Here is a 22701-nt window from a genome sequence, read left to right as displayed (position 1 = left end):
TAAAAGATTCAATAAGGGGCAAACAGACATTTACACAAAGAGCAATGACAGAATACATATACACCTCTAATCTTAAACTGTATGCTACACGCAACATGTACTGCAGCACTGGGGTTTTTTTGATCGTTTCTCTTCAGAAAAGACAAGAGAGCGGCACCATACCTACTCAGCTTGCAAGTTTGGTTAATTTTAAGACACCTTTATCTCACAAGTCAGAATTCTTTTTCACACTAATGTATACATAGTTTTATAAAACACTAACAATATTTTCTTTTTAAAAACCTGATTTGAAATTCTCCTTTTCCTGTTTTTAATCCTCATTTCTGAACAGTCTACTCATCACCTGGAAGTTCCTGTTCTTGTACATTATTATATATTGAGGCAGGATCTGGTTCTCGTAAGTCCCACACGTGCCTGTAAAACAGTTGTTTACAAGGCTGCACCCTGGTCTGTGTGACACTGACATAAATATGAGTAAATAGCTTGGTTCACCAGTTTGGTACGTCGCATTTCATTCAGAATTTAAAAATGCCAGGTGTCTTCAAGTTGGTGGCATCCTTCTACTCTTTCCTCTTCAATGTACGTATTTGAATACAAATAAGACTTTTAACATTTAATCAGTAAAGACAGAACAATGCTTTTTGGTTTTATTTAAACCTATATATCAAAATGCTGCCATCAAAAGAAACTTTATTAATTACAGTTCTTTGAAAATTTGTATTTGAAGTGACAAAAACTCTTTTGGTAAATATTTCAGCCTTATCTGCAAAAAGTATTCAGGAGATAATTAAGATCTACATATTGCTGAAACATGCAATCATTAGGAAAAATGATGCCATTTATAGGATAAGGCAATAAAAAGATGGTAGGAGCTCTCTACTATGTCGATTTTAAATCTCTAAGGTGACAAAAGTAATTCCCTGTATGACTAGCAATGGCAATGCTTCTGTTTTTCTAGAACTTGAGAAAAACATAAAATAGCATTCACATTGCTTTTACTTCGCCTATCTTGACTAATTTTCTTTTCTGATTCTTATTAACAGCCTTTTTAGAGCTTATTATTATAAGATTATAATAATATATGCTTTGTGTTTAAACCCCCCAAAAAATACGTTACTTCCAAAAGGTGGAAAAATTAAGCACTGAAATAAAACATGAATCCTTTTACCTTTAGGTCTCCTGTATAAACACAATTCAATCCAATGCTCACTACTGCAAATATTAAAAGATGGTTCAGTAAGGTGTGAAATTATTTGGTTGTCTTAGTCCACTTCCCACTGGACAAGTGTATATTTCTAGTGGTTTTCTCTGCCATGGCCTCTCTATATCCAAAGAAGAGTGATATGACAAAGTTTAGCAAATGAAACAATTCCAGTATTAGCCTGGAGTTGGTTCTGTCAGTCGGGGCAGAGTGTCAGTCTCTAGAGCTGTCAAGGTGTCACACTTCACTAATGCAAATTTCACTTTAACATTACTAAAGAAAGGGCGGTAGAGAACCTAATGTATTGAATGGTCAGCCTCCACAACGCAGCTTCTCCGTGTGGAAGAAACACTTGTGCCAGTAGGGCCCTGGACTGCAGAGGGGCCCTTGCTGCTGCCCACGTAGGCTTCACATCCTGAAGGGAGAGAATGATAAACGTCCTGCCCAGTCTTTAGGGAAGCTAATCCTCCGTCTCCATTATTATTTATTCATTTGATTTATGGCTCCTTTATCTAAATAATCAAACAAATACACACACTTAGATTTCTCAATTTACTAACTAGGTAATGCAAAGGAATCACAAGCTTTATTTGTCATAATATTATTAGTTTACACTATATCTTGATATCAGTCCCTCTGCTATTGTCAGATGTTGGAATGCTACACTTTTTCATGCCCCATATGGGTAAACTTGCCCCAAAGAAAACACCTTTACCATTGCTGTTTCTCACATTCACAGAAAAATCTGCAAGTGTCTGGCAAAAATACGCATGCAGGTTTTGTAAATTCATTTAGAGACAGTAAAAATGTTCTACACTGTCTATTCCTACGTAGCCACAGATAAATAATGAAGAAACTGTAATGCAAATACTGTATCTCACATATGCATGCATGCAAATCAAAGTCATGCAAACTAGATAATGCACTTCTAAATGTACTTAACTAAGATATACATGCTGTCTCTGAGGAAAAAGAAAGAAATTATGCCACTAATACCGTGGTTGTCCAAGACATCCTCAAAGGATGAAGAAAGAACAAGAAAACTGGAGAGGGAATGGAATGGCACAGCACCAAATACTTTCTGTAAAAAAATGAAAGACAACACACGACTTAGAAACATGAATTGCAAATGAAGATGGAACCCACAAAACAAGCAGAATTCTGTAGACTGCTCCAAAGACGACAGCATCGAGATTTGTAACACTATCTTCCGTACCCTGGAAAGGAACAAGGTTGAAGAAAATAAAAGCATGCTAAACAAGGCTATGGACTGTCAAAGATACAGAAACCAAGTAACAAGAGTAAAAGAAGAAAGCACAGTTCAAGCAGTAATAAGCAAAAAGAAACCCTTCCAATGATAATAAAAAATACTCACAATACAACAGAAAAAAAATCTTTATAGATCACTAAAATTCATTGAGCCAGTAAGAACACAGGGAATTTTAGATTTTTATCACTCCTTGTCTGCTGTGCTTGTCTTAATCGAAAGCACAATACATTTATTTTTTTAAACTGCAAGAGTCAACATCAGTGTGCTCAACAAAACGAACTAAAGGGAAAGACAAATGTAAAGTGATGCTATCGCTCCTTATTTTATGAATTTAGGATTGAACTGAGCAACTGTGGCAACAATGTGAGGCCATTTCATAATTCAAATAAAAATCCTGTCTTCAGTTAAGATGTTGTAAAAGCCCATACTTGTACAAATAATTTTTAAAAAATGCCAGAAAGCTATAGTGAAGAGTTTATAGAGAGACATGGGCAAGAATTTATCCCCTTTTATGGCATATCAAGAAAATTTGCCTTGCTTCTTGTTGTTTTAAACCTGTTTTCCTTTTCTTTTTTTTTAAATCAACGTCTTGTCTACTTTGAGCCTTAAAACCTGATTCAACAGGTATGGGAACCACAGGTTTCTGACAATCATATGGAAAACTAATTAAAAGACTGAATAAAAACTATTTACTTTTCATTCTTCACTTTGTTACCCCTACACAAGAATGAGGACATTGCTGTCCTTAGCAAGAAAATCCAGCTTTTTTTTTTTTAAACTTGTTTTGCTTTTGTTAACATTTATTACATTCTAAGAAGATGTAAGTATTATTAAAAAAAATAGAAATTAAGGTTCCCATTTACTGATGTAGTGTATCAGTTAGAAAAATCTTGTGACCTTTCACAGACAGACCTGAGCAGAACTTAGAAGAAATACAGGATTAAAGTACTTTCCTCAGTTGCCTCTCTGTCCCTGAGGACCCAATGCACCAACACCCCAACCACTCACACTTCTGAGGACAGTGTAGAATTCTGTGGGAAAAGGGCACAATAATCCCTTGAAAATCAAGAGTCTAGTGACCTTTTCTATGTTAAACTAGGATATTTAGGTGTACTGCAGTGAATAGCAATTATCCATACCCACCATACTTTAAAAAAATCCCTAATCCACAAAAAGAAAGCCACATGTCTTCAATTTCATAATTCTACTGCCCTTACGTACCCTTTACGTACAAGATTTAATGTGAATTTCTACCCTACCAAAAACCTCCATACTACTGTCATGCTTCACCTCGTTGCTTAAAACCCTGTGAGTAAAAGGCCCCCCTGCTTTGCTACTCACGCGTGCAACCTACTTTAGCAGTATATTTAAGAAAATGGCTATCAGTCGTAGTTTGCTTTTCATCGTATGTTCCGCATCTTTCTCCATGTGATCTAGTGTGAAATTGGTGCTGTACTTACTGATCAGTTAGATGAGAGCAGTTTAACTTCAGGGTGACAGCTTTATCCAGCTTGTGATATTTGTCTGTTTCGTGGTTTTGCTGACAGTTCCTCTTGCCAAGAGGAGGAAGCTTGCTCTCAGATTTATATTCTGTTTTCATGTGGGCAAGGTGATAGTGCCCCAATCTCTAATTACCCACTAGTTTGTGAGCAGAAGAGGATGTGTGGCTGTTGGAAACATACACTGTCTGAGCAGTTGTTCCAAGATTCCTCCAAGAAGAAGGTACCGAGCGCGCTAGAGGTGTGACACAGCCAAGATCCAGCCTTTGGGACAATTCTGAGCTATATTATGAGTCTCGGGTAAGGATCCCTTAAGGGAAAATCACACTAGTGACTCTTGTAAGTTGCTGGTTGTAATGAGAAGTCAAACATAAAAGCTAAAGGAACTTCTTTATGAGGTTTATACAAGGAGATGGACAGTTTTTAATGTTAATGTATCTGGAATTATCACCAACTGAAATTCTAGCAGACAGAAGTCTGTTGTTGCAAGACCTTGTCCTGCATCTTCAGATGCAAACTGTATCTATAATTGCAGGCACCTTTTACCTTTGAAATAACGAGAAATTTTACAGAAGATGAGGACTCTGAGGAGATTCACAGTAGAGAAGGTTCTATTTATAACTTGAAAGTTATTTATAACTTGAAAGTCTCGCCTAGAAGTTTGAAATTTGTGCATTGGAAAAGCGCAAGATCGTGCACCTGGGTCGTGGCAATCCCAAGCACAAATACAGGCTGGGTGGAGAATGGATTGAGAGCAGCCCTGAGGAGAAGGACTTAGGAGTGCTGGTGGACAAGAAGCTCAACATGAGCCAACAATGTGTGCTTGCAGCCCAGAAAGCTAACCACATCCTGGGCTGCATCAAAAGAAGCATGGCCAGCAGGTCAAGGGAGGTGATTCTCCCCCTCTACTCTGCCCTGGTGAGACCCCACCTGGAGTACATCCAGCTCTGGAGTTCCCAACATAAGAAGGACGTGGACCTGTTAGAGCGAGTCCAGAGGAGGGCCGCAAAGATGATTAGAGGGCTGGAGCACCTCTCCTATGAGGACAGGCTGAGAGAGTTGGGGCTGTTCAGCCGGGAGCGGACCTTATAGCGGTCTTCCAGTACCTGAAGGGGGCTTTTGAGAAAGATGGGGAGAAACTCTTTAGCAGGCCCTGTTGTGATAGGATATGGGGTAGTGGTTTTAAAATAGAAGGAAGCAGATTCAGACTTGATATAAGGAAACAATTTTTTAACAATGAGAGTGGTGAAGCACTGGAACAGGTTGCCCAGAGAGGTGGTGGATGCCCCATCCCGGGGAACATTCAGGGTCAGGCTGGATGAGGCTCTGAGCAACCTGATCTAGATGGAGATGTCCCTGCTTCTTGCAGGGGAGTTGGACTAGATGACCTTTAAAGGTCCCTTGCAACCTGAACTATTCTAGAAAAGGTAGCAAAAGCTACAAAAAGTGTGTGAGTTGTGTGGTTAGATCAGACTATGCACAGCTGCGCTGAGGTATCAGTGTGATTCCTTGCAAGAACATTCCATGTCTGGCAGTCAACAGATGCAATTATTAGAAGAGAGCAGTGTGTCTTTCTGTGTCTTTATCCTCCACAAATCTATTTTCAGTCTTTCTGCTCAGTTACACTTCACAGGTTTTGGGGTGCCATTATTTACTAAGTTAGTAATAATCAGGGTGATCTAAGACACATTTTAATACTTTTGTGTGGAGGGGTCCTTAATCATCTGTCTGGATGAGATGCATATGGCCTGGTTCTGAAGTCTGCCTTTGAAGAGACTGAAGGGAAAAAAGAATATGTTAGGGAGGTCCTTTTAATCTGAAGGTAGACCTTCTAAAGTGCTGCATATCACCTGCTTTTTAGACCTGCCTGTTTGTTGCTTGGGTACAAATTGGCTGTAGCTGAGGCTTGGAGAGATTCCACCTTATGCCTTGTAACCCAGAGCATCTAATGCAAACCTTAATGATGCATTCAATATAGGTGATATTTTCTATACGCAGAAATTCTAGGCTGTTTCTGCACTTGTAATTCCCTGAATATCAGTCCACCAGAAGGATGAGTACCAATGCGCTGTGCTAGGCATGCTTTTCTTTTACTGAGAATTAAGTACCTGGGGTTAAAAAAGAAAGGCAAACATCAGTGTTACAGGCTACTCTTAGTTCTGTCTCTATATATTATGCATGCTAAGGATTAAAAATGTCGTTAGCATAGGTTTTACTAATGCAACATGCATCAGCTTTTTGTCAACTGAAATACGATGAAGTTACAAAAATAAACGGAATGCATGAATAAGTAGATATGTCAGTTAAAGCTAAATGTGCTCAACTTAGATATCCTTAGTATGCTTAAGGCACAGAAATTATTCTTCTGCACACAACTGCAAACACAGAATTTGTAGTATATTTTAATGTGCAATGTGATAGCATTGTAGTGTCTGCAGCTTCTCTGTTCAGTTTGTCAGCATTAGTTTGCCTCATTCAGAGAGAGGGTTGTGTAAACATTGCACGTATTGCTTCAAGAGACGTGCTGTGTGCGTGAATGCAGTGATATTTCATTACTTTATTGATCAAAAGTAACTCGTTACTTTTTGATATTCCTGTTAACCATGTAGAGCCAAGATAACAAAGAAAACGCGGGCTGTGTTCTTTCTTCCTCATTATTTGAATCACTTTCTGAGATAAACATATGCAGACTTATTCAGGGAGGAGAGCACCGTGAAAAGTCTCATTTGCCATATTCGGTTGTTAGTGAAGGAAATAATGCTGCTAATAATTTGAATTCTTGAACTTCAGGTTGGGTTTGCTGGACTAGCAGTCGTACCAAAGAAAGAGAAAAGATATTTATTTTAAAGGGTGTTGGTGTAATTCAGGACAAGCTGTCTGTGAATAAATTTTGTCTGTAATCCAGCTCAGAGTGAAAAGGAAAATAGGAAAGACACATGTATCACACCCTCAGCAGCAGCTTCTTGAGCATGTTGGCTTTCATTCTGTAGAAGAAGCCATGCAGGTTTTCCATGAGCATAATCCTAATGCACACATTTGAGAAGCCAGAGGTTTTTTTTTGTACAGGGAGTTGATGTCTGTGGCAGCCTAAACTCTGCAATGTGGGTCTTTTTGGTGTTTTAGCTTTTTCCCTTTGGGTGGGGCTCTCTAGCAACAGAATTTGTTAGTCAAAAATAAGTCTTGGATAAGCTGTTTGTGGTTCTAGTGGGTGTTTTCATTGTATATAGCCTCTGTCATTCATGCCATGCTGATTATTAGATTATTAAAAAAAAAAAAAGGGACCAGAAAATGTAGACTTCAGTTTTGTTAACTGCATGTTAGCTTCTACCTGAAGATCCAGGCAATGCTGAGCCAGTATCTTCAGAGAAGAGGGTGAACAAAAGTGTGAAACAACTAACATGAGTGTATACACATGGGACACAGATTTCCAATTTTGGTTTGAAAAGAAAGCACTAATAAGTACTTTGTCCAAGTGTTGAAAGATCTTTATTTTACAAATGTGCAGAAAACTCAAGGACTTTGAGTCTAAATTACTTACTTGTGCACTGTGATTTTAGGAAAGGGTGCATTCATTTTGTGGAATTAGCCCTACATTTCAATGTCAGCTGTAAAGCATAACCCTATGCTTCAGTGAAACAAGGAACTAAAGTGGCTTGGATATAATGGAAGGGCTTCCACCTTATTCTTGCGATGCCGTTGGAAGCAGGTCAGCTTGGGAAAAATAGCAACTTATTCAGATGTCAGAGTTTTAGCAAACAATAGGGAAATTGCATTTGCTTAGTACATTACATATGCCATTCAGTTTTTGGACTTGTGTCTAATATTATGTAAGGCAGAGATTGGCAGCTTTTCAGGAGCGAGGTGCCAGATTGTATTTTTCTTTCACAAATTAGAGGTTAAGAACACTGGTTGAAAACATTCAAACGTGCTGTCAGGCGGTGTTTGGAAACGGCTGGCTGTCACGCAGGCAAGATGCCACCCGGCAGCCGGTGAACGGCATGAGGCCAATGTGAGGGGCAGGACTCCCTGTCCCAGCACTGCCAGAGCTGGGAGTGCTCTTGGGACGCCCAGGCTCCTGGTGCTCCGGCCTGTGCCAGCGATGCCGGTGTTGTGTGCCTCTGGAAATCCACCCGCCTCTTCCTTTGCTGTGTATGCCAAAGCTTGGGAACTGCAGCCGTAGTAGGAAACTGTCCCATGCAGCTAGAATTGTCAGTTGTAATTGCTTTTAGTGTGAAGTTTGGCATAAATTTCTTGTGTGAGGTTGGTTTAACATGGCTCTGCAGAGATGTTTTTGTAACAGATACTTTGGAGACTCGATGGTCACTGTGAAACCAGAGCTAATCAATTGACCAGTAATGTCCTCTTTTTTTTCCTTGCATTTTTCTAAAATAGGGATGAGCACGAGCAGGGTCTTGACGCAAGTTTCAAAGAAATATTTGAAACCCCTGATCATATGCAAAAAGATGCTCTTTGTGAAGTGATGTGGAATATTATAACCTCTGTATTGGTTTTGCAGGTTGTATTAATCAAGAAATAACATAGGATAGTAGAGGATAGTAGCCTGTAGGCTTACTTTAGAATCTAACCTTTGACAAAGAGCTCTAGCTGGTTTATATGCTCAGTAACTCTTGGGAGTACTACTTATCAGGTAACCTGGAGCCATGTCTTGAGCAGTCAGCGGTACTATACTTTTATTTTGAACCTAGTGCAAGTGTGCGTAAATTGCCCTCTTCTTTTGTGGTATCGTTCATACAAAGGCACTGGTGTTGCATTGAGTGTAGCATGTTTCAAGACTGTGCCTGTCAACGCTTGTGTCAGAAAGTGTAGAAGGTTCCGAAAGCAACAGTCTGATTACAGGCAGTTACCTCTTGATTTTTGGACAAGGCTTATTGTTAAATCAAAAGCTTTCAGGTGTAATTATGGCATGGGATAGTTACTGTGTAGATATTCCCAGAGCAGCACCTCCGCAACCTGTCAGCACGTGGACCATGTTGTCTTCTATCCATGTTCGTGTGACAGCTAGATCAGTTTCCTCATTTAGAAAATATAAATGGTTTCTACATAGAAAAACTTAAGATCAAAATATCTAAATTATTTCTGTCACCTCATATCATATCTCAGTAATTTTGGTCATTGCATAATAAAAAACCTAGCATCATTTTTTTCCCTAAAATTAAAAAAGAGCCCATATAAACGTGTGAGTGCTTTGAATTTAGTAGCATGTACTGAATATAGTCAAAATATTTAACAGTATAATTAATAATACATGTTTTAATGATCATAGAATCATAGAATCATAGAATGGTTAGGGTTGGAAGGGACCTTCAAAGGTTGTCTAGTCCAACCCCCCTGCAAGGAGCAGGGACATCCCCCACTAGGTCAGGTTGCTCAGAGCCTCATCCAGCCTGGCCTTGAACGTTTCCAGGGATGGGGCCTCCACCACCTTTCTGGGCAACCTGTTCCAGTGTTCTATAACTCGCATCGTAAAAAATTTTTTCCTAATTTCTAATCTAAATCTACCCCCCTCTATTTTAAAACCATTACCTCTCGTCCTATCGCAACAGGCCCTACTAAACAGCCTTTCCCCATCTTTCTTGTTTTCTTTTCCAGGAGCTGTGATCATCTCCACTCCCCAAGATGTGGCTTTACTGGATGCACGCAAAGGAGCGGAAATGTTTAGAAAAGTCCATGTACCTGTAAGCATCTGCATTAAAAATACTAGTAGATTGTTTTTCCAAAATGTAAAAAAAATTCTATATACTGCAATAGGTGAACAAACCATTCAGGAATCACTTGAACTTGATAAATTCTTGTTTAAAAAAAAAATAAATTAGAATCCATCTTATATCTGTATCAGGTGCTTGCTTTAATGGAAAGGAAAGAGTTTTCTCAGGCTCAGGTCATAATAGTACTTGATTTATTTTAAATCAGTTTGTCTAATCACCTAAAATGGATCAGACTGCTAAATAGAGTATCTTACAAAGTAATATTTGCTTTGCAATTGTACTATCTTACTATTCTTACTATGTCCTCATTATGTGTCCTCTTCAGCACTCTCTGTGTTGGAGCTTACAATCTAAAATTTCTTGAAATGTGGAAAAATCATATACAGGTACCTTTTAAGGAGGAAATTTAAGTTTTTTTGTGAGATATGTGTATACCTTATTGTCACTTTGCCATTTGAAGGGCTCTGTGGCTCACACCAAGTAAAAGGTTGTCTATATAAGCTATAGTTTTATAGCTTACATGGTAGCTTGTTTGTTTGGGAAATGCAAAATTTAAAAATACCCACAATATTCGTATGAATTGGGAGAAAATGTTAAACAGAGTGACATCTTTGACTTTATATTTTCTATGTGTGCTACAAGTTGCTAAGTAACTGAATGCTATACTCTAGAGTATGTCCATGAAGAGATTCATTTTTCATTTGAAATGTACAGTTAATGAGGAAATATAAACAGAAATGCTTCCTTACCTTAAACAGTAAAGAAAAAAAGCCATTTGCTGTACTTTAAAAAAGGTGTTTTCTTGCTTACCTGTGTGAAGGTCACTCCTACTCTTTATTAAGAAAGGAAATTTCTTTCATAGGTAGTGCTTTGGTAGTTTAAAAAATGCAGCAGAAACCTTGAAGTGACTGCTTTCCGTTTTTGTTTTAATTTACAGAATAGCTTAACAAAAGAAATAGATTGATAAATTCCTTATTGTTAACTATTCCTTAAGCGTATTTGCACCAAAATGAAAGTATAGTAGCATTTATAGTTTCTTAGTAAAAGAAAAATAAATTTATGTAACAGAAGAATAACAAATGGAAAGTTTTTTTTTCATTTTATGTTTGTGTTTGCTAAAATTATGCAAAATTATTTCCTTCAAATAAAATTATGTTCAGGTTAGTACTTTCCTGAATTTTCCTTTTGATTTAATGTTAATTGTTAAGTGTTCTTTGAAGAGAATGGCCTTTAAGAAAATCATGTGTTCTACAACAGTCTTGGCTTCTATTAATTTGGCTAGCGGTAGATAAGATATTAAATATGATCTATTTTGATTCATTGGAATTTTCAGATCTTTCTAAATCAAATTCTAAAGTCACAGTGAAGCTGTTGCACTAGATGATGAGTTTGAATGTGCCTGTCTTACTTTTTTCATGGTGCTGCGTCATTTTATTCTAGCCTTGTATGTACATCAGTACAGATGTGTAATTTGCTTCAGTGTTAAAGCAGCTCCTGCCTATGTGTTACATTACTAAGTGTCAACTAAATCTAAAGGGGATCTAAAGAAAGGTTAGTTACATAATTTTTGATGGACAGCTTCAAACCTGAGGTTTACGTCAAAGAAGTGGAATCTGTAGGACTGCTAAAATTGCATATCCTGATTATATAATTGACTGATCTTTAAAAATCTAATATTTAAAATCTTCAATCTAATCATTTAAAAAGTGCTTGCAAAGAGTCTACTTTTCAAAGAAGCAGAAAGTCTGTAGGTTGCTGAGCTCTGAGTCTGAGTATGCTTGCTTATATTTAATAAACTAGAGTCTTTCCCTTGTACATGTAGACATACATACACCACCTTCCCTTCACCCCCATGGTCATTAGTTACCACAGTCTCAAATGAGATATGTAGTATTAACACAGTAAAGTCACAATTTTTGACATTGTTTATCCTTTACTGCATTGAAATTAGAGTAGAATGACTGAAGGAACTGATGAAAAACTGGCAATGACAGTCAACTTTAGAACCAGGATTACAATGCAAAAGTCTTATTTTCAGTCTTAGGACATAGTCATTAGAAGAGGAGAGCCATCTCTTCTGCAGTGAAGCCTACTTGGTAAGGAAGGAGTTTGCAAAGTGTTGCTGCCTCCTGTCACAAGTTTCAAAATTCTCACCCATTGTGTGACTTTGACCATTGTTTTCATGCATCCTAGAGGCTTGCTTTAGGCAGATGACAAAAAAAAAAAAATTACTGAGTTTGAGTATTTAGGAAAAAAATTGTCTATTTTCACCTGCTGAAATTATGTTCGGTTATCCCTCAAAGAAAAAGACGGCAACTTTTCTGCTAGTTTCCTTGAATGGAAGGTTACGTTGCGGATTTCACAGGTTTCAAAGAACTGCTTATGTAGACTCAGCTAAGCTATGTATTTCCATCTAAGATGTACTAAAATTGTTTATTTGGCTATATGCTTGCTGGTGTTTCTGTAGCATCCAGAGTACTCAGCCGAGATTCTGGCTTCATATTGGGCGCGGAAGTTAGAGCCAAAAATTGCTCATTGTAATACGAAAAGTGGAGAGAAATATTATTGTGCACTTGAAGCACTAAAACATCAAGTGACTGCCTGATGATGATGTAGGAAGTCGATGGCAGAACTGTGATCCTGATCACTTCAGTCCCCATCAGACTGGAGTTGGACCTCAGCGCCATCCACCCTTAAGTACAGTGAACGACTTAAATGGGTTTCTCAGGAATTGTCTTATGTAAAGACTTATGTAAAGGGTTTCATTCTCTCACTGTATTTTCTTTAACTTAGAATGTAGTGTATTTGGATATTTTGGCATGCATTGTCGTGTAACCAAAAGGTTAATTGAGCGTAAGAAATATGTAAACATTCAGAAAGAGTGTATGCGCAGATAATTTGTAATGAAAGGTTTCCTCATTTCCTGTTATTTCTTGATAGACATCTCTTCACCATTCAGAATAATGATTTTACTAAATGAAGTTCAATTCTGTGCATTATAACTACCCTCTCCTCGGGTACCATAGGTTAGCTCCTGTATTGTGTTGCATCTCGTAACACTAGTTTTCATGTCATTACTGAGCCAAGTTTGCCAACAGATGTAGAGGGAAAGGAGCTCACTAAGCAGTGGAATAGGATTCATGCATACTTAAAGGATAGCTTGTGTACACAGTAACAGCTGCTTTGAAGCTTTTCCAGATCTATTATTTGAGCAGGGAAGTGAGAGTTATTACTGGCTTCATTAGCAAGACCTATTACTTTGTCTGTAGATTTAAAAGCTCTGAAGATCATAGTGAACTTTCTTCCTTCTATAAATATATCTGCAGAAATATGCATGTTGAAAATACACTTCAGCACTAATGTTGTGTATGTTTGCGCAGATTCTGTGTTAAACTGGGTGTTTATAATGGTAAATATTCAAAAAAAACCTCCTCATATTCCAGAAGAATAATTTATGTATTAATAAATACGCACTATTCATAGGCTGACAGATAGGAACAACACTGAAAAAATAAGAAAGAAGATTGTGTCATTTGCTTTTAGTAAGATTTGTTGAAATGAAAACAAAAAAAAAGGAAAGTGAATAAGACCTCTAAAACTGATTTATCTTTGGGTATACAGCTGTATATCATCATTTGCATTAACTGTGGCAGAAGGACTTCTTAGTTATTAAGAGGTTATCAAAGAATTAACAGAACAGCTGTAATAGAGCTTAACTATTTGCAAAACAGTAGTATACCACATAACTTTTTATTTGATTGTGAATTCACTGAATCATAAATGTTGTATGAATACTTTGAGGAGAACAGAAAGTTCAGACCCCAAGATATCTAAAGGTGGATTAATTAATTTAAAGTATGAATATCAAGTTCTTTTTTTTTTCCTGTGCTGCAAAAAATGGCTTCCCTGTATCTCAGTTAAAATACTAAATTTTTGTGGTCAAATAATACTCCCTACAGTGTTCTCCAGTTTACCAACACAGTGAAAATTCCATTACTTTAATTTAAGGAGAGCATGATGAATGGCTGTCCAGAGGTCATCAGCAGAAGACTGTGGCTGTAGAGATCCCTTTTTACCATCCCTGCACCTTGCACCCTCAGACATGTAGTATGCCATCTCTCTCTTAGTTTAATAAATGGATGAGAAAATTACTTGTAATAACATGCCAGTAAATAGAAACTTGTTCCTCTTGCTCCTCTGGTACTCCCGAAGTGACAGTAGAAGACGGGGAAAGTTTGTGGTATTAAATTGAAAGTAGGTAAACCTTTTTTTTTTTTGTTGTTGTTATTACTGTTCCTTAAAATGTTCCTTGCTTTAAAACCTCTGAAAGTTTTATATACGTAAAGGGAGACTTCTTAGAAAATAATGTGAAACACATTACAGTGGTATAGACAAGTGATCATCTTCTGATCAGTTTTATCTTAGATATAAGGAATTTTTTATTAAGATAGTGTAAATAACATGCTTTTTTTTTTCCCGTTTTGGTACCAAAAGTTGTGCATTCACTCTTCATTAAATAACTTAATACTCGTTGGTTGTGTTTAACACTGGTATATCCTTTTAGGTATACTTCATCAGCATAGTTGATACGTTATTTCACTAATAACTAGTCCAGCTTGTTCAAACATTAAACTAGAATGCTCAGAGAAATTTAAAAGGAAAAAAAATGCTACAAAGTAAATAACATTTTGTACTTGAAAAATATATTCATATTTTTTAAACCAGGCTGTAGTGTTTGTGACATATCTGGATACCATATAAATCTTAAAGTGAATTTTCGTAATGTGGAACCTTTTAAAGCAGGTCTTCTGTTGATTAGCAGATGGATAGAAGCTTTCACCTTGTAGTCTTTGAATGCCACTTTGTCACATTTTAGAAATTCTGCTCTGCCTCAATGAACAGTTCTGTTTACTGGGTGAATAAAATGAGATCAATGCTGTCATTAGCGTTATTGTACATTGTGAAGATAGTTGTGTGCATGATGTGGCAAATTTTCATTTGACATAGTTTGCAAGGATGATATTGAACATCTGGCATCAACTGAAAGGTACCTAACCTAAGTGTGCTAGATTTTTGTGCTGTGGTTTTTACTACTTAGTTTCACTTAATTATTTCTGTTGTTTGATCTTTAAAATGTATTTCTGCTCTTCTGAAGAGTAGCGAATCTGGTTCTTTTTTGAAAACATTTCCCTGTAGGATAACTTACAAAAATATCTTAAAAGCATGTCAGATTGTGTCACTTCTTGTAATGGTATGTTTTTGTTTTGTGTTTACTGAAACTGTAAATTACAAAGCTATAAAGCACAACGTGAAAATTCTTCCAGTGTTCAGAGTTTAAAAATGAAACACAGGCAGGGAGAGTTCTTGGAAGGATAGGCCTGTTCAAGCGGTACTTACTGTTAACAGGTAAATGTGTTGATCCTTTGAGAGGTATAACTGTGAAAAACTTGAAATAATGCACAAATGATAGTGAAACTGAGATGACTTGTAAGAGTTGATAATAATATTAATGAATCTGATATTACTGCTACTTGCCATTATAAATGTGTGCTCTTTGTCAACTCTTTGTTGATAATTTCTTCTTTATTGTCAGTGATGAATAATGGAAATACTGATGCTTGAATCCCAGGTTTGAACATTAATTTATTTTACTTTAACAGGTTTTAGGACTAGTTCAAAATATGAGTGTTTTCCAGTGTCCCAAGTGTAAGCATGAGACACACATTTTCGGAGCTGACGGTGTAAAAGATCTAGCAAAAACCCTTGGATTGGATATTTTAGGTAAGAATATAGAAATAGTTTTAGTTTTGAAGAAAAATTTAATGGCATGCATGAGGGAAGCATTAACTGAAGCATCAAAGTGCATAATCCGAGTTTACTCTATATTCAGGCAGTGTTCAAATACAATAGAACTAATAACTTCAGTAGCTGAACATTGCAGTTTTTGTATGCTTTGTTCCCTATCAGGATCGTTCTTGTAAATGGGAAGTGGACTGGATCTGAAAATTCTTGAATTGCTTCTTAAAACTCTTTTGATTTATAAACAATCCAGAACATGAATTGTTTTGATATCAATGTGCTATATGACCTGAAATTCATTATATTATTGATCATACATCGATCTTTACAAATAACCAAGAATTTTATTTGGTCTTGTAAAACAGACCTAAGCTCTGTCAGTGGAAGTTTTCTCATTTATTTTATTTAAATGAATTAGTTGTAACATATTGAAATAAATATGGTAATTTGAAATGCAGTTGTTTTTATGCCTGTATGAAGATATCTTGACTCTTGTGACGCTGAATTGAAAAACATTGTTTCAAAAGAAAATTTATCTTTATTGAAAACAAAAATTAGCCGTGATTAAACAATCTGGCATGCCTATAAGCCAAACTATACATTGATCTTTAAAATATACATTGCTATTTTAAAAAGGCATGTTTCAACGTGTGCCAGCAGGAAAAAAATTACAGAATATAACATAGCGTAATTAAGTTGGTAAATGGGATAATTGCATGTGCTAATGATATGTTTCCATGTATTACTATAATTATCTCAATGATTTTCCATAGCTAATTCATTAAAAAGAACCAGGAAGTTCACTTAGATCAACACAAAAACATCAAGGTCTGACATAAGCTTAAGATAGCAAGGCAACACATAATTAAAGACATGCTTTTGGGCTATCTTCTAGTTTTCTGAATGTATAATGAGTTAGGATCAGAGCCCAGGGGGACTTCTGCAGCCCTGGGTTATGTGGATGGATGCAAATCCTCTGCAAGCAGCTGAATCAACCATGCATTTAGATACACAGGCACAAATTATGTGCCATGCCATTGGTCTCATAGGTGGTTTTTGTTATTCCCTAAGAGGGCAGAAATGGTTGTGATTGTATTTAATTAGGAGTGGTGTGAGAGATTTACAGCTTTAGCAGGGGATGAATTGAGTTGTATGAAGAAAAAAGAGTGAAGTTTACCTTAGTCTGGTCTTTCACTGACAGTTTGAAGGTTAATAATGCCCCAAGGCTTAAATTTAGAATTATAGTCCTTGATCTGATTAGTATACTCCTCCTTCCAGGGGTGACCATTATATAATAATACATATGGTATTATAAGAATTACTGCTTACAGATTTTACGTTGATCTGTCACAAATGGATGTTTTATGCCAGTGTTATTTGAATTCTACTCAAAAGTCTTGAGAACCTATTTTGTATATATATATAACATGTATATATTAAAATAAATATTTCTAAATTTATTTTGCTTGTATTTTGCAACACCTGTGGCTGTTCTGTTTGTTCAACTAAGCACCTAGTCCTCTGGTGAAACCTGACAAGGTTTTAGTTTCCTCGACAACATCTGACGAAATCTGCAAGCAAACAATATGCAGGGTAGAAAAGTATTTTCCTTTTATTTGCTCAGTCGGCTGCCTTTAATATTATTGAATGCCTCCTTTATTTTTGTTTCAGACAGAAGACAATTGGCAGTTGGCAGTGCACCTTTCACTGTAGTTCATTATTTCGTATGCTTTTGATTGTCTTGTCTTTTTATTGTTCCCTAAAGGAAAGAGTGCCAAAGTTTGTGAGAAAGACTTTGTGTTGCTAATTGTTTCTCTTCCTGTCTCTCAAAGTCCCATATTTTGTTTTATTTTTTTTTTAAGTTAGATGACCAGAACTGTGACCAGAAAGCTATACCATTGAGATACATAATGCTGAGATAATCATTTCCGTACACACCATCCTGACCTGTGCACTTCCTTTTTAAACTATATCTGCTAATAGAACCAGCAACAATGACTCAGATTGTTTACATTTTTTCTTTTTTTTTCTTTTAACTTCCTACAATAAAGTCTAATTATTCTCAGCGCTTACCCTGCAGTAATTGTTACTGTCAGAAAAACTTAGGGTGGCAAGCTCCCATCATATTCTGTAGTGAAGAAGTGAAAAACTTCATCTTCCTCAAACCATTATCACCCAAACACATGCAGATGCTTTTGCTATCTTTACAGTTCTGCTTTATGTATAAGGTTTTGGTTTTTTTAAAAATTAAGATTGCATTTTGCTTTATCTTCTGTCTTGCACTTTTGCTCATACAAGTCCTGTTACGGTCCTGTAGTACCAGCACATCTTTGTAAGTATGATTAAGAAAAGAGAGTAGTAGGGCATTTGTTTTTGTAATTCTCTGAGATTGTTATTAAGCTGATAGTGAAGAAGTATTTTTTCATTAACAAAACATGATTGGGAAAAAAGCAATGATTAGTTGCTGCATAAAATAATGGTAGGAAGTAACTTCTGGGAGATGTATGAAGTTATTGTTACTCTGTTTAAGAATGTTTAGGGTAAGAAAACTTCTAAAGGACCCCTTAAATACTTTTAAATTAATAAATGAACAGACTTCTAGATCTAAAGAAATTTATTAATGTCTGAAACAAATAATTAAATTTGAAGGAAATGAACTGTCATCATCATAAATAACAAATGGAAGTTCTTCAAAGATTTATCGTGCTAATCATGGAGCCACAGCTTTTGTGTTTGCTATTTGGTTTTTTGTTTGTATTCCTGCTTGCTTTTGGTTCCTTTTTTTTTGTCTCTTAAGCTGTTTCAATTTTCATACATTTTTTTTTAATGTTTCTTTTTCTGACTATATTGAACTACAGTAATTTACACTGGCTTTAGTTTGGACTAAATAAGTATTGCTAAAGTGTATGAATTAAACTGATACAGTTTCTGGGACCAGTCAAGACAGAACTAACCATAGGCTGCTCTGTCTAAATCCATCCATAATGTAAAATGTAGCTGTATCTCCCATTAAAAGAACGTTGGTCTTAAATTCACTTCATAATTTTCTATGTAGAATGAACTAAACGTGGGAACTTCAAGTTTTCTTTAGTGCTGAAAAACTGTATTTCAGAAAGTAAGTTTCAGAATGGAATAGGGCTGCTAATTGATTCTCCTTTAGAGTGTTCCTTTCCTCTCTGACAGTTCCTGCTCGTTATAAAAGCAGAATATAAAGGAGATTTCTATTGGAAAGAAGAATGAACTGAATAGTTGTCTACCTTTTAATTGGATCCAAGGCCTAATAAGGACAATAACAAATGCTATTATTTGGAAATTAAGTATTCAAGGAAGTCTTTGAACAGTGATTAAAATCTTAATACAGCACTGAAAAGAATATACAATGAGGAGATAGGCTGAACAGTGGGTTGCATGATGAGCATTTGCCTAACTCCTAAGCACGTTTTTTTAATGTACGCAAAATAGTTTGTATCTCAGCCTGTGTTTTTCTGTATATTCAAGAGGCAAAAAAGCAAACTGCCTTCTCTAATAAAAGACTACAAAGCATAGTCCTTCCTATTCAGAGAATGAAAAATCCAAAATATGCTTGGCATTAATATTATGGATGTTCAGAAATGATAATGCAGCCAATTTTCATTTTAAATGCTAATTTTTTGGGATTAAGTAATTAAAATAATATACTAAACTGTAATTTAATTTTAAGTTGCTTTAGGGCTATTTTAATGAAACATTTAAGGAATATTAGGTCTTCACGAGTGTCTATCGTGGTATTTTGATACAGGAGACATTCCACTGCATGTTAATATACGGGAGACATGTGATTCTGGACAGCCTGTTGTGGTCTCGCAGCCTCAAAGCGATGCAGTAAGTTTGGTGCACTACACTTAAAACAACAAAAAGCCCTCCCCTAGAAGTGCATGAAGAGTGCTTTTCATAATTACTGTTTGAAAAGAAATGTGTATCTGAGTGTAACCTAGGGAAATAAAGTGAAAGAGGGTAGTATCATCAAGTAACTCTGGCCCCCTTCATTTTGGAATGCTCGTCATTCATTCTGCTTCTGTGGGTGTGTTTTTGTTTAATTAGTCGGAATCATTGAAAATAGTGAAGATTTGATCCAGCTTCTGGCATGCCAAGAAAAGGAAGGTCAGTGTCAAGCCTCATGAGACCTTGCAGCTAATGTAGGTCCTCTAAAACCGTCAGTTGAGCCTTTGGTAATTGAGCCTGGAAACTGTCAAAGCGTCCTATCCAAAGATGCTTGGAATAAAACCTGCATATTGTCAGTATCTGGGTTGTTTTCAGCAGGAAATGGAGCAATTCATAGACAAGAGGAAGTGGATTTTTCAGTGCATTTACCGTAACATTTTATTGCCAAAGGAAAATACGAGTTGTTGAGGTGGTGGGAGTCAAACATGCAAGCCTGTAAAGAAAAGCAGTTGCACATATAAAACTTCATTAACACCGATAGACTAAGATTTTCCTGGCTAGTATTTTCTTTCTCCTCTGCTGAAGTTTGTCTGCTGGGCTCTGTAGGGCAGAGTGTTGTCTGCCACATTGTGTTTGCACAGTATGATGCAGCCTCACTCTTGACTGCTCTGCTTAGATATTACCATAAAAAAAAAATGCTGGTAATAGATGGTAGAGTCAATTAGAGATAAGGTAGAACGTACCTATGGTACGTTCTAATATGGCTAACCTTTCTAATACCATGATTGCTAGGCGCATGCTGAAATATTTTTTTGGTTCCCACTCTTTTAAGAGGAAAAAAAAAAAGAGACGGAAGGGAGGGATTAACACTGTTAATCCAGTGCTATTAACATACTGATCATGATTCCAGAGGAACAGTGTCGTAGTTCAGCCCCAATTGGGACCAGACTACGCAGTCTCTCTCTCACTCTCCCCACCCTCTGAGAGAATAGGGAGAGATAATACAAGAAAAAAAACAGCTCGAGGTTTGAGATAAGGACAGGGAGAAATCCTTAAAGTTACCGTCATGGGCAAAACAGACTCGACATGGGGAAAACTATTCATTTATTACTGAAACTAGCAGGATAATGAGACAGAGAACAAGATAACCTCCATCCACCCCTCCCTCTTCCCAAGCTTAACATTTTCTCTACTACCTTCCCCACCTCCGAGCAGCACAGGGGGGAAGAGGGAATGGGGGTTGCAGTCATTTCATCACACATTGTTTTACGCCTCTGCTTCATCATCAGGAGAAGAACTCCTCACATTCCTCCCCTGCTCCATTGTGGGGTCCCTCTCACGGGCCACAGTCCTTCGTGAAACTGGTCCAGTGTGGGTCATCTCTTCCACGGGGTGCAGTCTCTCCAGAACGGCTGTCCCAGAGGGCCCTCCACGGGCCACAGCCACCTTCAGGCATCCACCTCCCCCGGTGTGGGGTCCTTCACGGGCTCCAAGTGGATCTCTGCTCCTCCGTGGACCTCCATGGGCTGCAGGGGGACAACCTGCTCCACCATGGTCATCACCACAGGCTGCATGGGAATCTTGGCCAGGAGCCACATTACTCCTCCCCCTCCTTCTTCACTGACCTTGGTGTCTGCAGCTGTTCCTCTCACAAGAAAAGTTCTTCACAATAGGCTGGCAGATGCCTCTCGGAAGCTCTTCACATCATGCACCTCATCTCCTCTCCACTTCTTGCAGCCGGGCTGGGCCGAGTCAGGCCCAGTTGGCCGCCTGGCAAGAGGCCAGATGGTGAGGCCTGCAAGGCCTATGAGGCCTGCATCTCCCCCTCTGTGCCTCTGCGCCCGCTCAGCTTCTTCACATCTTCTCTTTTTTTTTCTGTTTTCCCCTTCTTAAATACATTATTGCAGAGGCGTTATCACAGAACATTCTGCTACTAATCTGCTTGGCCTTGGCCAGCAGCAGGTCCGCCCTAGGCCCGGCCGAATCCACTGAACAAAGGGGAGCAACTTCTAGTAGTTTCCTACAAAAGCTACCACCTTAGGCCCCCCCTCACTAAACAAAACCACAGAAAACAGTGACAGTCTTAAAACTGTAATACATCATTTTGTTTTAAAAGAGAAGCAGCAGCACTATGGCATGTTGATTTCCAATTGAATGCAATATTTTTGCTAGGCTTGGGCGAGGCCCAAGCAGATCATCTGTGGAATAATGCAGTGATCTTGAGTGTAGATCCTTGTGAAAACGAACCATTCTAATCAATACTTTAGTTTCTATCTGTAAAGTCTAATCAGCAGTTCTCAAGGTTTGAATAGGTGCATGGCTTAGGTCAAAGTTGAAGCAAAACAGCTGAGCAAACTAAGATGGAAGGCTCACGGCTCACAGTATCTAAAATCTATAATAACCAAGAGTCTGTAGCCTGCAAGACTATCAATCTAAAAATTCAGACATGTAGGATAGTGTTCTGAAAATTAAAAGAGACAGGAAAGTCTGTTGTGTTGCCATCTGTTCCTCCTTGGACTGTGTTCTTGGTAATGAAGGGAGGGGTTATAAGCACCATTTGTGGCAATTAAGTTAAATATGAAGAGGAATAAAGATTGACAAATACGTGTGACTCTGGGGAAAACTTTTAATATTCTTCTCTGCTGTTGTGTCTGTGAGATAATAATTCTCCTTAGAGAATGAGGTTTTTTTTTAGATATCACTAATCTCTACAGAATGAAAAAGAACTTCCCTTTATCCCTGTTTTGCTTCTTATTTTAAAGACAGAAAAAATTACTGTTGTTCTCTTGTATTTTAAAAGAAAAATTAAATTCTTAGCACATAACTGGTGGTAGGAGAGGTCAGATAAGGTCAGATTCTAATCTTTAATACATGACACCCATCGACATGTTTCTCAAATAAACTAAAATTGTGGCTATTCATGCATGAACAATCACAATTTTTCGGATAGAGAACAATGCATGCAGAGCTACTGAAATTATCTCTGCTCTTGTCCCTTAAATTTACAGGGGTTTTTTTTGTACAAAATTCTGAGCCTTTTTTGTTAGAACACACTTACAAATCAAATACAGAATCATAGAACTGATATAATAGCTAGCAGATTCAAATAGTGGGGAATAAGGATGGTGATTGACTTCTCAGAAACCCAGCATGCTGTCACACCTTCTGAGCTCTGTCAAGACTAGAATAAAGGGTGTTTCTAAAATATGTTACCTAATACTTTTTTAGCTTACACACCTGCCATGGAGTGCAACGTGCCTTACTCATATATAAAAGTATAGCTCT

General features: G+C 37.3%; 1 protein-coding gene across 1 annotated transcript in view; it reads left to right on the top strand.

The window, feature by feature from the left end:
- Positions 1–22701, top strand: part of NUBPL (NUBP iron-sulfur cluster assembly factor, mitochondrial) — a 93603-nt gene that overhangs the window by 62446 nt on the left and 8456 nt on the right. The window contains exons 8-10 of the mRNA XM_086750056.1: positions 9581–9666; positions 15357–15477; positions 19274–19356. Coding sequence (XP_086606182.1) covers positions 9581–9666; positions 15357–15477; positions 19274–19356 — 290 coding nt within the window. The remainder of the gene's footprint in view (positions 1–9580; positions 9667–15356; positions 15478–19273; positions 19357–22701) is intronic.

This window comes from Chlamydotis macqueenii, chromosome 5, assembly GCF_036417535.1.
Source record: "Chlamydotis macqueenii isolate bChlMac1 chromosome 5, bChlMac1.mat, whole genome shotgun sequence".
NCBI lineage: Eukaryota > Metazoa > Chordata > Aves > Otidiformes > Otididae > Chlamydotis > Chlamydotis macqueenii.
Note: the sequence above shows the minus strand (reverse complement) of the source record. Positions and strands in the feature narration are given on the sequence as shown.